Below are 13810 nucleotides of genomic sequence, written 5' to 3' on the forward strand. Positions count from 1 at the left end.
AGGTAGCTATGGAACAAAGTATAACCTCTAACTGGAATAAAGATCAGTCTATAGGATGCTTGAATTACTTTTGGTTAAAATTTTCAACTTGGATGAAAAAATATCCTTGAGGGATTGGAGAACTGACCAAAGCAATCTCCAGTTAATTAGTGGCCATCTATAGGGGAACCTGTAGAAAATGAATGGGTTTCCAGGAGACATTTTTCTGAATTTAGGTAGGAGTATGGGGATGTCAGAATACAAGCTATATAATTAAGCTGTCTAATCAATAATTACTTGATAAGTCATCTAAAATAAGCACTCTGAGTAACTAGGCAGGAATTCACAGTTAAGAACAAGGGGTTCATGCAATCATAGTTCCTTTGAGGAAAAGGAAACAGACCATGTGGAGAAATGGGTGAAGGTGGCTGAAGTTCCCACCGGCACTAATAAGGCTTCTAAAACTTCCCTATGCAAATTAGGGAAACTTAACTAGATGAAAATTTAATGCAGTGGATGCAAACTCTATTGGAAATGGCTATTAAATGTTAGAACAGCAATGCTGTGTTTACTATTTAAAATCTTGGGTAGTGAGAGAATGGAGTTCAGTAAGGACACGTGCAGGAGGAGCTACCATATTGGGAATGACCAGGTAGGACAACTCTTACATTGGGTAACAAGTTGATATCTCCTGATACTGAAAAACTTAGTGTGATAGGATGGATGAAGAGGACCTTTAATCCATAAGACTTATCAACCAATTCTTCCAGTCTGCTTGGCACAGAGAGGCCCTGCTTGGGGTGCTGTGTCCAGCCCGAGGCACTTCAAGACTGATTCAGACCAAAAGAAGAAAGCAAAAAGCCAGAATGATGAGAGGTGCAGAAAATAAGATCTATGGGGCAAGGGTGACTGCAGAGTCTGGCATCATCTTAGATATAGAAAGACTGAGAAGGGGGATACAGGAATGTCCTGGGTTGCAGTGTGGGGGGTATTCTATTATCATCTCCACAAGCTGTTAAAACAGGTGGGGCAGTGATCGTTACCACCTTGTCCCTCCCTCAGGGCAATCCTGATGGCTCCCTAGGGGGCTGTCTCTGATTAATGGGCTGTCAAGGACCCATGCATGACACATCCTCCCAGTGATCCTTATCCCTTGTCCCATGGTGAGGGGACTCACCTCAGGGGTGGGGGGCCAAACATGCTCACAGGGATAGAAGCTGGGGTTTGGACCAGCACAGGGAGCCCTTTGGCTGCTGGATTCCCAGAGGACAAGAGCTGCTGCTGGACCTTCAGGAGAGAACTGCATCTGCGGGATCACTGCTCCAACAGACCCATTGCTCCAGGAGCACTGCAGCCACCATTTAATCGGACTGCTACTACACCCTGACTGACAAGGTGTCAGGTTACTTTGTGACTCTGTCAGGTTACTTTTTTTTGTACTGTTGCATTTGTGTTGTTTCGTTGTGTTGCTCATATTAAATTGTACTTCTGATTCAGAGTCTCTCACCGGTTTGCTTTTCAAACCAGCACAAAGAACTAAATTGTTTTGTTTATAATGAAAAGGCCAAGTAGTATTTGATTTCAACTACAACAAGATTTAGTTGGACATTATAAATAAGTTTCTTGTGATAAGCATAGTTCATCACTGGAAGAGATTACTAGGAGCACTCATCACTGGAGGTCCCTCAGAAACCAAACATCTATCAAAAGTAATTCTACATGCTTAAGCCTGTTGAAGAATTAAGAGAAGAAACCAATGACCTCTCAAAAATTAGTCTAGTCTCATTTCTTAACCTAAGCATAGGTCATGTGGAATTTAGTTCACAGTTTATGAGCATTCAGCATTTTTCCAGGTGTGTCCCTCATGGAAAGTGTTAATTCAGACCAAGCTGAAAATGGATAATGACTCAGTAAAATCACAGTTATACATGGATAATCTAAAGTCACTTTCATTCCAAATCCACACAGGGACTAAGTGTAGCTTGACTATTTAAGTCAATACAAATTTATTTCCTAGACATGACTTGTAGTAACCACATATTCAAAATCCACACTGTTCAAAGCCAATTAATATATTACTCTGACGGGAGATGGCTTGAAGAACTCATTTAAATAAAGTTATCAAGATACAAACATTGCATAATGTCAGTGTGAAATAAAAGGTTAATCTGCTACAGGGGAATAGTGACTTTTCATTAAAAGTGTGTCCTTTTCTCACCCTTTTTTATCAAGTAAGTAAGCAGCTGTGCAGCATGACACAAATAAGTAGTTTGAGGATATATGCTGTTTGCTTATGACTCAATAGTAGCTACACAGAAACTAGGACACCTGTTTTACTAGTCCAGATCCTAGTTCTGTAGACAGTACAACTTCAGTTGTACTTGACTCTTCTGATATCAAAAGAAACCTTTTCTCCATTTTAAAGGGCACACAGATGACTAGAAACTGCAAGTAATCTTGTCCTGTACATACAGTTTTCCCCAAGTCTCTACAAAATAAGTGCTAGGTAACCTTTTAAAACCTGATGTAACAGAGGAAAAAAGTACTGCTGAAGTGGGGAACGGACTCAGTAATATCTGAGCTTTGCCCTTTTGCAGCAACAGTCATTTGCATATACAAGATGGTTGATAAGTATCACCTGGAAAGTCTGGTCTCCCTTACTTTCCCTGGCAGACTTCCTGCAGATTTCACGATACACTGACTTCTCTCATCTAAGGGCAATGCTGAATATACAAGATGCACATTCATTCCATCTCCAGAGTCTTCAGCAGATAAGTGTGTTATACTCTCAAACATGAAGGTCACCTTTCATATTACTGACACTCTAAAAATCTACAACAATGTAAAGAAACACATTTAAATCAAGGTGAGACAGTTGAGAAACTCAGATCTTCGTCAAACATCATAAAGCTTCATTTTCAGTATTAAATATATACCTCAAATATAATCAAACGCTTCTAACTTTATTTCTCTCAGTTACACAGTTTAACACTTAGCATAAACTGTTCATCTGACTGTGTTTTGTTTTAGGAATACACATATGCATTGGAAAATATTCATATGCCCAGTGTAGCACTGCTAGTAAAACTTCCTATGGCCACCTAGTGGCCTACATAGAATCGACCTATGAAAAATATTCAGGATTACATGAAGATCCTCTCATCTAAAAATAAAACAAAAAGTACAAGTTCCATAGCTTTTGCATATATTTAAGATATAAATACTAATTTGTTTGCACAGTACATCCTTTAACACAATCTGAGAAATCAAATGGGGGAGGCTGCGAATTTTGTGTGAGAAAAAACTAGGAACAGAAAGCAAAATTAAAATGGCCCTGAAGGAAAGAAAAGAAATTGAGGGAGCAAAACATGAATTGAAGTGATGATGTGAATGCATGAGCAAGTAAATAAGCAATCTGCACTATGGTCACAAGTGTTACTAAGTCTGTATGTGGGGGGAAAAAAATGGAGATGGGTACCATCAAAGAGAAAAAACAGCTCAATGCTTGCATAGTATGAAATGTTATGGAAATTCACCTGTTGTCCCCATTTTCAATAACTTAAATGAATATCACTTAAAACAGCACACAGATTAAAGACATCTGTATATATTTCAGATTTCAATATTAATGCCAAAAATACATAGTATGATTTTACATAGGATTTATGCTACATTAGAACACTAAAGACAAACATCACTTGAGTATTAAATGAAACATTAAATATTAAATAACTGAAAAATAAAATAAAAAGTGTAAACACTAAACTAACTTGGGAATTTGCTATTGCAACACATCCAATGAAGTGGTTTTAAACAGTACAAAAAGATTAGATTTTAAGTATGTTTCCAGTCTACTTGGAATACACAAAGCTCATTCCAGAAACCTTTCAAAAACTGGTCCAGGATCACACAGAACCTTCTTTCCCTTCAGCGCTATTTTCATTCCTTTACAGACTCGACTTTATCCTGTTGTCTCTACCAATCTTTGCTTGTAAGGAGTAATCAAGAGTAAAATGAAGACTTCAGTTTGCCATTGTTTGCTAGCATCTTGGTGAAAACTGAGGATTTGTTGGAGATTCAGTGTAAGATTTGAGTTCATACGCAGCGCCGCTATCAACTTCCATGGATTTCCGAGAGAATAGGAGCCTTACATCTCTGTGGAGGTAGATCTTTCCAGATTTAGAACTCTGGAACCTGAAAAGAGACAAATATCTGTATTACCTAAACCAAAAATCTTCAAATATTATTGAATAAATGCATTTCTTTAAGAGATTAAGGCCAAACCACATTTGAACGAATAAAAAAGTCAGTTAAAATGAAAGAAGACAGAACATCCTGACACTTTAATTCTACTTTGTTTCTTTCAGCATTTAAAGGTTCTGTTCCCAATAACCAATGCAGGCCACAGCTTTGGAAGGGGCATGGAATATTTGAAGCACTGCAATTATGTATGTTGAAGATTAAAGTTCTCAGCAATCTAGAACAGCACAAAGTGCTCTTCAGTGAGCACTCCTGAAAATTTGCCCTAAGCACACACAAAAGGGAAGGTCCAAAATATAACACATATCCAATACGTATTTCAGTGCTAGCTATCATATAGACACATTTCATTGCTTTCTTTATGAATGTAACACCAGGAAATTTACTTCTGCTTTACACCACCCACCAAATTCAAGTCCAGTGGAGAAGCAGTAGGTACAGGGATCTCTGCAGGCAACGGAAAGAAGTTTTTTTGCACAGAACAGGGAGCTGTTTCAAAGAGACTACAGTTCACTGGCCCAATCACCAAAGTAAACAGCAGTCAATTCCTGGGCCTATTCATCTTTTATGCTGTAGCGAAACAGCCTAGTTCAGGTCCTCCAAACCTGCCAGGAATGTGCCAGATCCACTTTCTTTGAGATTTAACAACTTACATATGAGATATGAGATCTGTATTTCAGGGAACTGTATTCTATAGCCTTCATCTGGCAGAACTCCTTAATTTTCTTCCCTCAACCAGGAAAGGCAGGAGAGCCTAAGGAGCATTTCTTGTGGCAACTGAACTTAACATCACTACCACAATGCCATGGTAAGGGAGAAGAGCTATTGCTACTGTAATAGAAACAGAAAAGCTATTGCTGTTGTCATGACAAAATGATATTGCAAATGCAGTGCATGCTGTATTATCACATGTATTACAGTCTGCACAGATTTTTAATAGGCATTTACTCATTGACCCCCTTGAAGCAAAAGTAGTATCTCTAGAATAAACCTATCCATAAACTGACTGAAATTGAGAGGTAGGAGAAAGACAACTCCAGAAGATCCACCAAGGTTCCTCATCTGAGGAAGGCAGGTTGTAGAAATGGATTCTGTGCCACTGTTCTGTTCAGACGAGTGATGCAGAATAGCCTGTAGTCATCCCCACAGCCAGACAAAGGAAAACTCTGTTCTCCTAGACACAGCTGTCAAGGGCATTAAATGCAGCAGGGTCCAGCAGAATGCTCCTAACTGGCTCCCACAGAGCTCCCATCCATCACTATTTATTTGCTTGGAGCTGTCAGTGTGAAAGTCCTTTACCTGGTAGGCAAAGGGGAGAAGATGCTATCTTAAGATTCTGGAGGAGAGCACAAGAAGGAAGAGTGAAAGAGACCAGGTACACCACAAACAGAGTTAATTCAGAGTGCAGCTCATAAGATATTTTAAAAAGAAAAATTTTATTGAAAAATAAATAGAGGTCTTTTGCAGCAAAACTGTGATTGAAATTAATTCATATGGAATAGATCTAGTTATCAAAGCACCATCATAAAGTAGAACTCAAATCCCACTTTACACATGGACCTATCAGAAAATAATTAGCAAGGTCTATTTTTAAACTTCTCAAGCTTGCTATTTTCTATTAGTGATAATCCTGCAAGACTCCTTTGCTCAGTAAATAATGGTTCCCTGTAACATGACTTTTCTGAGCATGGCATTTCACAAAGACTGAAGAAGGATGTGTGGGAGACAGCAACAGAGTTCAGGGGATTCTTCTCCTCTCTCCTTCCATCACCTGATTTTTTTATTTGAGAAAGAAAGATTACTGTAGTAATTGGGATTTAGAAATGTTGGGTTTTATACATGCAAATACAATGGAATAATCAAGAGACAACCATTACCTACAGCCCTGTGGGGTGGTGGAGGAGTGGCCAGTGTGGGATTGGCTCCAGAGCTGTGGCAGCTCCAGGAGTTTTGTGTAAAGGAATTTTTTAAAAAAAAACCCAACACAGTTGAGGTCTCTGACGGGTGGTGTTGCAGGAACAGTAACAACAAATACAGGAAGGCTTAAACACACAAATATCAGATGAGCTAGAAAATCTGGCAGAGGAAAGAAAGTGATAAACATTATTAAGAAATGACAATCCCTATATATATTTTATAGGCTATCAAAATTCACAAAGAATAGAGTAAGTCAGAAACAGGATACAGCAGGATGATCACAAAAACATATGCAGCAAGACATGTTTTGTAAGTAGAAAAGACTAAACAACACAATCCATAAAATCCATAAATAAAATCATTAGGACAAGGATACAAATTTCTAGATAAGAAAAAATGCTGAGAGACCAGAAAGATCAAAAGCAACTAGTCAATCAGTAATAGTGGGTATCATCAGCTTCCACCAATAAATGTATCATGGGTCACATTAGGAAAATGCTTTTTAAAAAAAGTTTCTCAACACCTTGAGGAATCACTACCTGTAACAACCAGTTTCAAGCTTACCCTCCCCACTGAGCCCTCAGTAACAACCCCTGTTGTTTAGCTGTTAAGCAACAACAATTATGCCCCACGCAACTCCTGGCAGTGTGTCAGTAACTGAGGTTTTGACCAAGCTCTAACAACCTGAAAAACACTGAGCTGTGGGCAGGTTAGCTGTTTAATTGCCTTGTACTAGGGTGCCAAAACGTGGCCTAGAAACCAAAGGATGGTTGTCATCCTCACAACACTGAGCAGAAATGAGGCACAAGCAGAGCTGAACTCACAGCACTTACACCCGTGTAGATTTAATTACAACACAAACAAATAATTGCTCCACATGCAACAAAAAAATTATCCCCAAAGCATCTTCAAAAAACAACTTCAAACTGCAGGTGCAACTCTCAATTTGTTTTTTATAGTGAATGAAGCTCTGCTGCCCATTCAAGCTGTGTTTTGTATCTCAATACTGTAGCTGTGGGTACAAGTACAGCCTGATGGCATATTGAGCAGTATCTCAAACACACAGAACTGCATGCAGAAGCTGCACACACAATAAATGTGACACTTTAAAGAGCGTTGTAGAAAATCTGGCTGCCAATGTTAAGCTCCAGACCTATGCAAGCATTTTTGCTGAATTACCACTTGAAAAGGAGCTTTCATAATGTGAGTGCTGACAACTGTGATTAAGGCCTCGCAAGCAGATGCGACCACAATGCAGCTTACTGGTGGGTGACTTCATTTGTTTTTTTGAGCAAAATTTCAACGTGTAAGCTTAAGATGCTTGTGTTCCATAACTACTGCAATTAAAACTGAAAGGCTGTTTTAAGTCAAGTAACAAACAAAAATACATCTTAATAGTTAAAACTGTTTAGGTTTGTGTAAGTTTTCAGTAAAATGGGTTTGAGGAAACATTGCTGCTTTAAAGAAATGAAGTTTTAATACCAACTTACATATGAATTAATATATGACTATCATTTTTTAAGCTCTCCTAATTAAAATCCATCTTTAGTAAAGAAGGCTACTAAATTGACAACTGAGTCTTTCCTAAAATCATAAGATCTCAGTATAATAAACCACAAGGCAGATCAAGGTAACCCACTGTAATATTTCAAGGAGTTTTGCCATTCTTGCATTATGAGAAAGGACTCACTGCTTGGGTTGGTCACTGAAGAAAAAACTTGTGGCATACTCTGCACATCCTCACTTTCCAAGGTAAGCAGCTAAGCATCGTAATTATCAGACACTTCGGTTTTTCCAGTCAGAAATTGATGCATTTCCAATTACACATCATAAATCCATGAGCTGATCCCTACCAGAGGTCTGAAAGCTGAGCTAAATTACATAGGTATTTCAAAATGAGAAGCATCAGAACTGCTGCATTTCTGTCCCTCAGCAGGTATCAGAAAGCTCACAGAAAAGACTTCTAGCTGCAAAAGATGACAGAGCAGAAAGTACATTTGCCTTCAAATAGAAGTAGTTACTGGGCCTGTTGACAAGAAATTTACAAACTACATTAACAGAGAAACTGAAAGGGGACACAAGTCCAGGACTCTTCATACCTCTGCATCAGACCTGTCTGGCCATAGATTTTGCCACCGCTGCAGGTGATGCCTGTTCCCAGCTCCTCTGCACAGTTAGGCCAACATTACAAGTGAATAGAGCCTTTTATTGGGGCTACACATTTTTTCAGAATTTACCCCAGAAAAAATATTTTTTAAGGTGGTTAAGTTAGACATGGCAAGTTAGTGTGGCCTGAAAGGATGAATTTCAATCCAGGCTAAAATTCAGAATGAAAACACAGTTCAATAGGTTCATCAAAATACTATTTTCACACTCCAGTAAACCAACACACTTTTTTTATGACTGTCAACTTTCATTTAGTGGGAAAGCTTGGCCTGGAATCACTGAAAAGTCTGCTGGGTGGAAAACAATGTAACTAAATAGGAAAAATTCTCTGTACTACAAGAAAGAAGTGTAAGACACTTGATTTTGTTCTGCTTGCTCCCTTCAGAATGTCAGCTGCCACTGAGTTTCCAAGTCCTGCAGTGAAGGCACTGGACTTGTGCATTTGGGCTTTGCTTACTACAATAATACAGGAAAAAGTCTGCAAACTGCAGGAGGACAAAGGATATCCATCCTCCATTGTCTCCAACTGCAGTCTCCAGAACACCTCAAGAACAGAAGAACAGCATCTGGTTTCAGGCAGTGCTTTGTGAATCATTTAAGGAAGATTAAGTGAATATTTTATGAAGTGAAAGGCATTATCAGTAGTACTGTATGACAAAACATGTATTTACAATTTTGCCACTAAACACTATTTTTAGGAGTACCTCAGACAACTTTTCATGTTACAAGCTATTCTGGTGAAGAGGCATGTGTGAAGCACACTGGGCACCTTCTCTAAATTGATCCTTAGTTTGGGTGTTTGCCCATGTAACATCCATACTCACCATTCACTGTAATCTCAAAAGAAAAGGATTGATTCAGCCAGAACAATAACTCTTGCTAAGATTTAAGCTCTACAAGGCTATACAAAATACTTCAATGCTGAGAGAGCTTTATATTATATTTTAACTTTGTTTCTCCCAAGTAAAATCCGAACTATTTATTAGCACTTCTTCCTCTACTGTCTAGCTTAAAGACCAAATTAAAAGCATTCTTTTTTTAAAATCACTCTGTATATATAAGACTGTCTGGGAAAGAAATGATGAGCTAAATTTGGTCAGGTACTTGTTTTTCATGGTTTTGTTTGTTTGGTTTTGGGTTGGGTTTCTTTTTTGCATTTTGGTGTGGGGGGTGGGTTTTGATGGATTTTTCTGTTGGGGTTTATTTTTAACTCCAAGGATCTTACCTCAGATGTATGAGGTAGCGTAGTAGCCTTTCTTCAGTCTGTGGGCTATTTTCTTTATTGACACTTCTCTTGACTTCTCGTCTCACAGGAACAGAAAAAGTTCTTTGCCGTAGGAATGTTTGATGATTAGCTGGCATTTCTCTCAAGTCATAGATCACCACAAACATCTTCACCACAGTTTTGTTAGGGTTAAATAAGGTCTAAAAAGACAAACAGTTCAATAAAACACTGGTAAGAGGTGGAAACTTAAAAAACCCCAAACAAACAAACAATAAACCCAACCCAAACTCGATCAGCCAGAATAATTCTCTATGCATGTTGTTTCCATGCAATACAGAAACATCTATGTAAAACCATTGAGAAGTTTTTCTGGTTTTCAACACTCCAGCTACCAGCAATTCTTAATTTTAAACATAATGCTAACCACAGCCTAATCTGAATGAAATACCAAGATGTGACTACTCTTACTTTGCTGATCTGCATCCCTGTTTTTGTTTATTTTTCCAGTCATCTTTTTGTCCACACTGTTTTTCCAGACTCAATACACTTGCAGGAAGCAGAGTGGTGGGCTCCACTTTTAAACCTGAAATTACCAATGTGTTACCTTGGACTGGGTTCTTAAAAGACTGAGTCAGTTAACTGGTTCTAAGAAATGACTGTGATTTACTTCTTGGGTTTATTACCAAAAAAAAATAAAAAAAAAAGTGATGTTAAAATATTACAAAATGTAGATACAATTATTAAATCTTAATTGCTTTAGAAGAATGTCAGGATTTGGACTGTGGCCTAATTACTTCTCCATCACTTCTTCAAATCCACTGTGTCCCCAAGTACTCTGAATCTCCTGAATTTAAGTCTCTTCAGAGCACAGATGGGGTTCAAAGGTTGGGAATCTTTTCTGTCCCACATACTGATTTCCACTTCGAATAACTACAGTACCTACAGAGATGCACATTTCCACTGCTAGCTTCATGCTCATCTCCAGTAACCTCATCTCCTCTGCATGACTTGCTTGATATTAGTGGTTTCAAGGCACCCTTATCTGCTGAGTACGTACCACTTGTATTGTTCCTGAAGGCGGTACCCGATAACCCCTTTTCCCAAGGGACTCTAAAGTAATTACACCCTAGAAAAACAAAATAAAACAAAACACACATTTAGTTCACAGCGAGAGAAAGAAACAAACCAAAATGTTCTATTCATGTAATTGTATTTATTTGAAAAGCAACCAGCAATGTATAAAAGCTAAAAATAGAGACAGCAATGCATTTAAGATGCAGTTAAAAATCAAGAGCAGGGGCTTTATAGATACTTTGGCAGAGCATTAAAAGCTGTGCACTAAGGGGTACATTCTACACTTGAAACAAGATCCAAGTCTTCACATCTTCTCCACATCAGGGAGCTATGATGAAACAGAGCTTTCTTTTCAAAGCAGTTTGGAAGTTAAAAATTAAAGATTTGTCTCCTCCTTTCCATTTATATATCATTGGCAATTGCACCAATAATACTCCAGATCTCACAGAGCTCATTTCTGCTTTTCAAAGGCAGCAGATGCACTTAATCTTCCATTCTAATGCAAACTTTAGGAAGATGAGATCTGCTTTTGTACCAGCTTTGAGTGCCCCACATGGTGCCCTAACAACGGGGGGGTACTGCCCTGCAGCATGTCTGACCAACCTGCAGGACACCACTGCTGTACCTCACTGCACTGGACTTAAAAACAATACCAAACAACCAAAAAAAGACCCCAGAGTAGAGAAACTAGCTATACAAACAGAAACAATGTTTCTGATGATGGAGGCACTATACAAATGCTGTATTAATCCTGGGAGACTCAGCCATAATAGTATATTTAGAGAATGTGAAAAAGCCTGAAACAATGAAAGCCAGCTAGGAAAATAAGCAGTGCTACTTTAACCATTTGAGGAACACCAGAATCCCTTCACCTCCTGGAAAATCACGTGAAAGAATCTAGAAATGAAAGCAAAACAATAGATACTTCTATGCAGTGGTTAAGACATATGCAAGTTTAAGCTCAAAGCCAATACTCAAACTAAAAGCCATTTCAGTTTCTGAATACTTTTCAAAACAGGAGGTCAGAAATATGGTGCTATGAATTTAAAATCTAAATATTGGGATAATCAGATGTCCATTGCTTTACTTACATGTTTAAATAGACTCTTTACTATAGAACAGATGGACATACATGTATGAAAACCTCTAAAAATTATATCTGTCACCCAGGTAAAGCTGAGGTTCCTTAAGAGCCATTCAGAACAAATGAGCCTCTGACTCAATGCCAGTATACAAGACACCATTTACTTTTTACACAGCTCTTTTAGACATGCAAAATTTGTGCTGTCATTGTAGAAACATGGAATAAAATTAGCAGCCAGAGACTGAGGATGCAAATATGGTGCTGGTGCAAACATCAGCAAACCTGTGAGAGTGCCATGTGTCTCCATAGCTCAGACAATGTTTGCTCTAAAAGAAAGGTCTGAGTAACTTTTGAATCTAAGGTCTCCATCAGCAGTTGTACCTTGGCCTGCACCTAAGCCACTGGCAGAGTGGTTACTTGCCCAGGGCAGCTGCTTGTTGGGACAACAAAATGTATCCCATTAAGTTGAGCTATTGCCTCACTGACTATTTTAAGTTAGATGGATAAAAAGAGTTAGTGGGGGTTGAGCACTACAGTGTGAAGGAAGACAAGTACATTCAAAATCCCAAGACCAGTTGAATGGCGGGGCAGAGAAATGGGAGGAAATGCACCAGTTAGGGAAAGGAAGGAGGGACAGGAGAACTCCATCACAGGTGGTTGAAAATAATCCTGGTCTCTGCAAATGTTCACTTTCTGAACCCTCTACTCACAAAGCTCTTGTTCTTCAGCTCCAGATATCAGAATTTATTTAGCATAAAGCCAACCACACACTTACCATGTAAGGAGAGGGCGCATTGTCATCTGAAACGCTGTAGAATGACACTTCAACTGGCAGAGTCATGTGCGTGGGACAAAAGACTCCACTTGCTCCCACTTCTGCTGTGAAACCCTCCACGACACCGAGTGGGTCTAAGCGAAAATTCAGGACAGATTCCTGAAAAACAAAACGCATACAGTTGGGAACACCTCAAATAAAACATAGCAAAACTAAGCAGCAAACAAGGAAACAAGCCTATATAAGAATTTGGGTGTTTCATAAGGTGACCTGGCAAAAATCAACACTAAGGCAAAAATCATGAACAGCAGCACAACATTCAGTAAGATGATAGCAGTTTGATGACCAAATCCTGTCATCATCGAACTGAAACTGGTGCAAAAGCCCACAGATAGTTTTATTACAGCAGAATCTATGCATGATTTTAGACACACACTATCTGAAAAATAATAACCTATAACCTCAACATATTCAACTCCATATTTCACAAGACAGTACAATACTACCCGTTAACAGATCAGCAATTAGTTGCTGTTATTTGATATGCTATGTGAAGAGCTAGAGGCTAAACTTCAAACACATTCTGTTTACTACACTGATTTAACACAGCTTTTGTGACATATTAAGTGGACTAAGAGTGAAAATGTAAATCCTTTTTTTCTAGGTAAGTACATTATAAACGTGAACAATTACAGGTTATTAAATCTTATTTAAGGCAACAGAACATCATCTAACTTGACCATAGAGGGAATAAAAGCTTAAGCAACCCATTGTGACTGATTCTCTGAAACAGAAGATGTCTGGGGCACAGAATAAGTGCCTTTACAGCTGGAAATTAAAACAAATTTTATTCAATTTAGTTAGGAACTTTCACATTCTAATCAGGCTGGAATTATTCACAGTAATGTACTTTTAAAAGCAGTAGAGAAGAATACTAAAAATACCACAAGAATTCTAGAGAATATGCAATACCTCAAAGTTTCCCAGAAGGCTAAGACTTGTTACTGGTGGTGCACTAGAACTTAGAAATGGTTTCCCATGGTTGTCTGGATCACCGTCTCTGTTTATACATTGTTGTGGGCTATTAAAAAAAAGGCAGAATAAATATAAAGGATAAACACATTTGCTTTTGTCTTCTGGGTATAAACAGCTCTAGAAAGAATAATTTACTTACTGTATTACAAAATGTTGTCCTAAAAAAGCAACAGTTGAACATTGCCTGTTAAAACTTTAGCAAAATGTTTTCTGGTCAACTGAAAAAATACTTTCACCAGTTTTACATTACAAGGGATAAAGACAACAAAAATTTAAGTTGCTCATTAACTCCATC

At 38.3% G+C, this 13810-nt stretch overlaps 1 protein-coding gene across 1 annotated transcript in view; it reads right to left on the bottom strand.

Moving 5' to 3' along the window:
• Positions 1-2921: 2921 nt before the first annotated feature.
• Positions 2922-13810, bottom strand: part of FAM214A (family with sequence similarity 214, member A) — a gene marked incomplete at its 5' end in the record, with an annotated part of 17768 nt that continues 6879 nt past the window's right edge. Inside the window, 5 exons of the mRNA XM_009077132.1 lie at positions 2922-4173; positions 9548-9747; positions 10605-10673; positions 12481-12639; positions 13453-13561. Coding sequence (XP_009075380.1) covers positions 4020-4173; positions 9548-9747; positions 10605-10673; positions 12481-12639; positions 13453-13561 — 691 coding nt within the window. The remainder of the gene's footprint in view (positions 4174-9547; positions 9748-10604; positions 10674-12480; positions 12640-13452; positions 13562-13810) is intronic.

This window comes from Acanthisitta chloris, unplaced genomic scaffold, assembly GCF_000695815.1.
Source record: "Acanthisitta chloris isolate BGI_N310 unplaced genomic scaffold, ASM69581v1 scaffold22276, whole genome shotgun sequence".
Lineage (NCBI taxonomy): Eukaryota > Metazoa > Chordata > Aves > Passeriformes > Acanthisittidae > Acanthisitta > Acanthisitta chloris.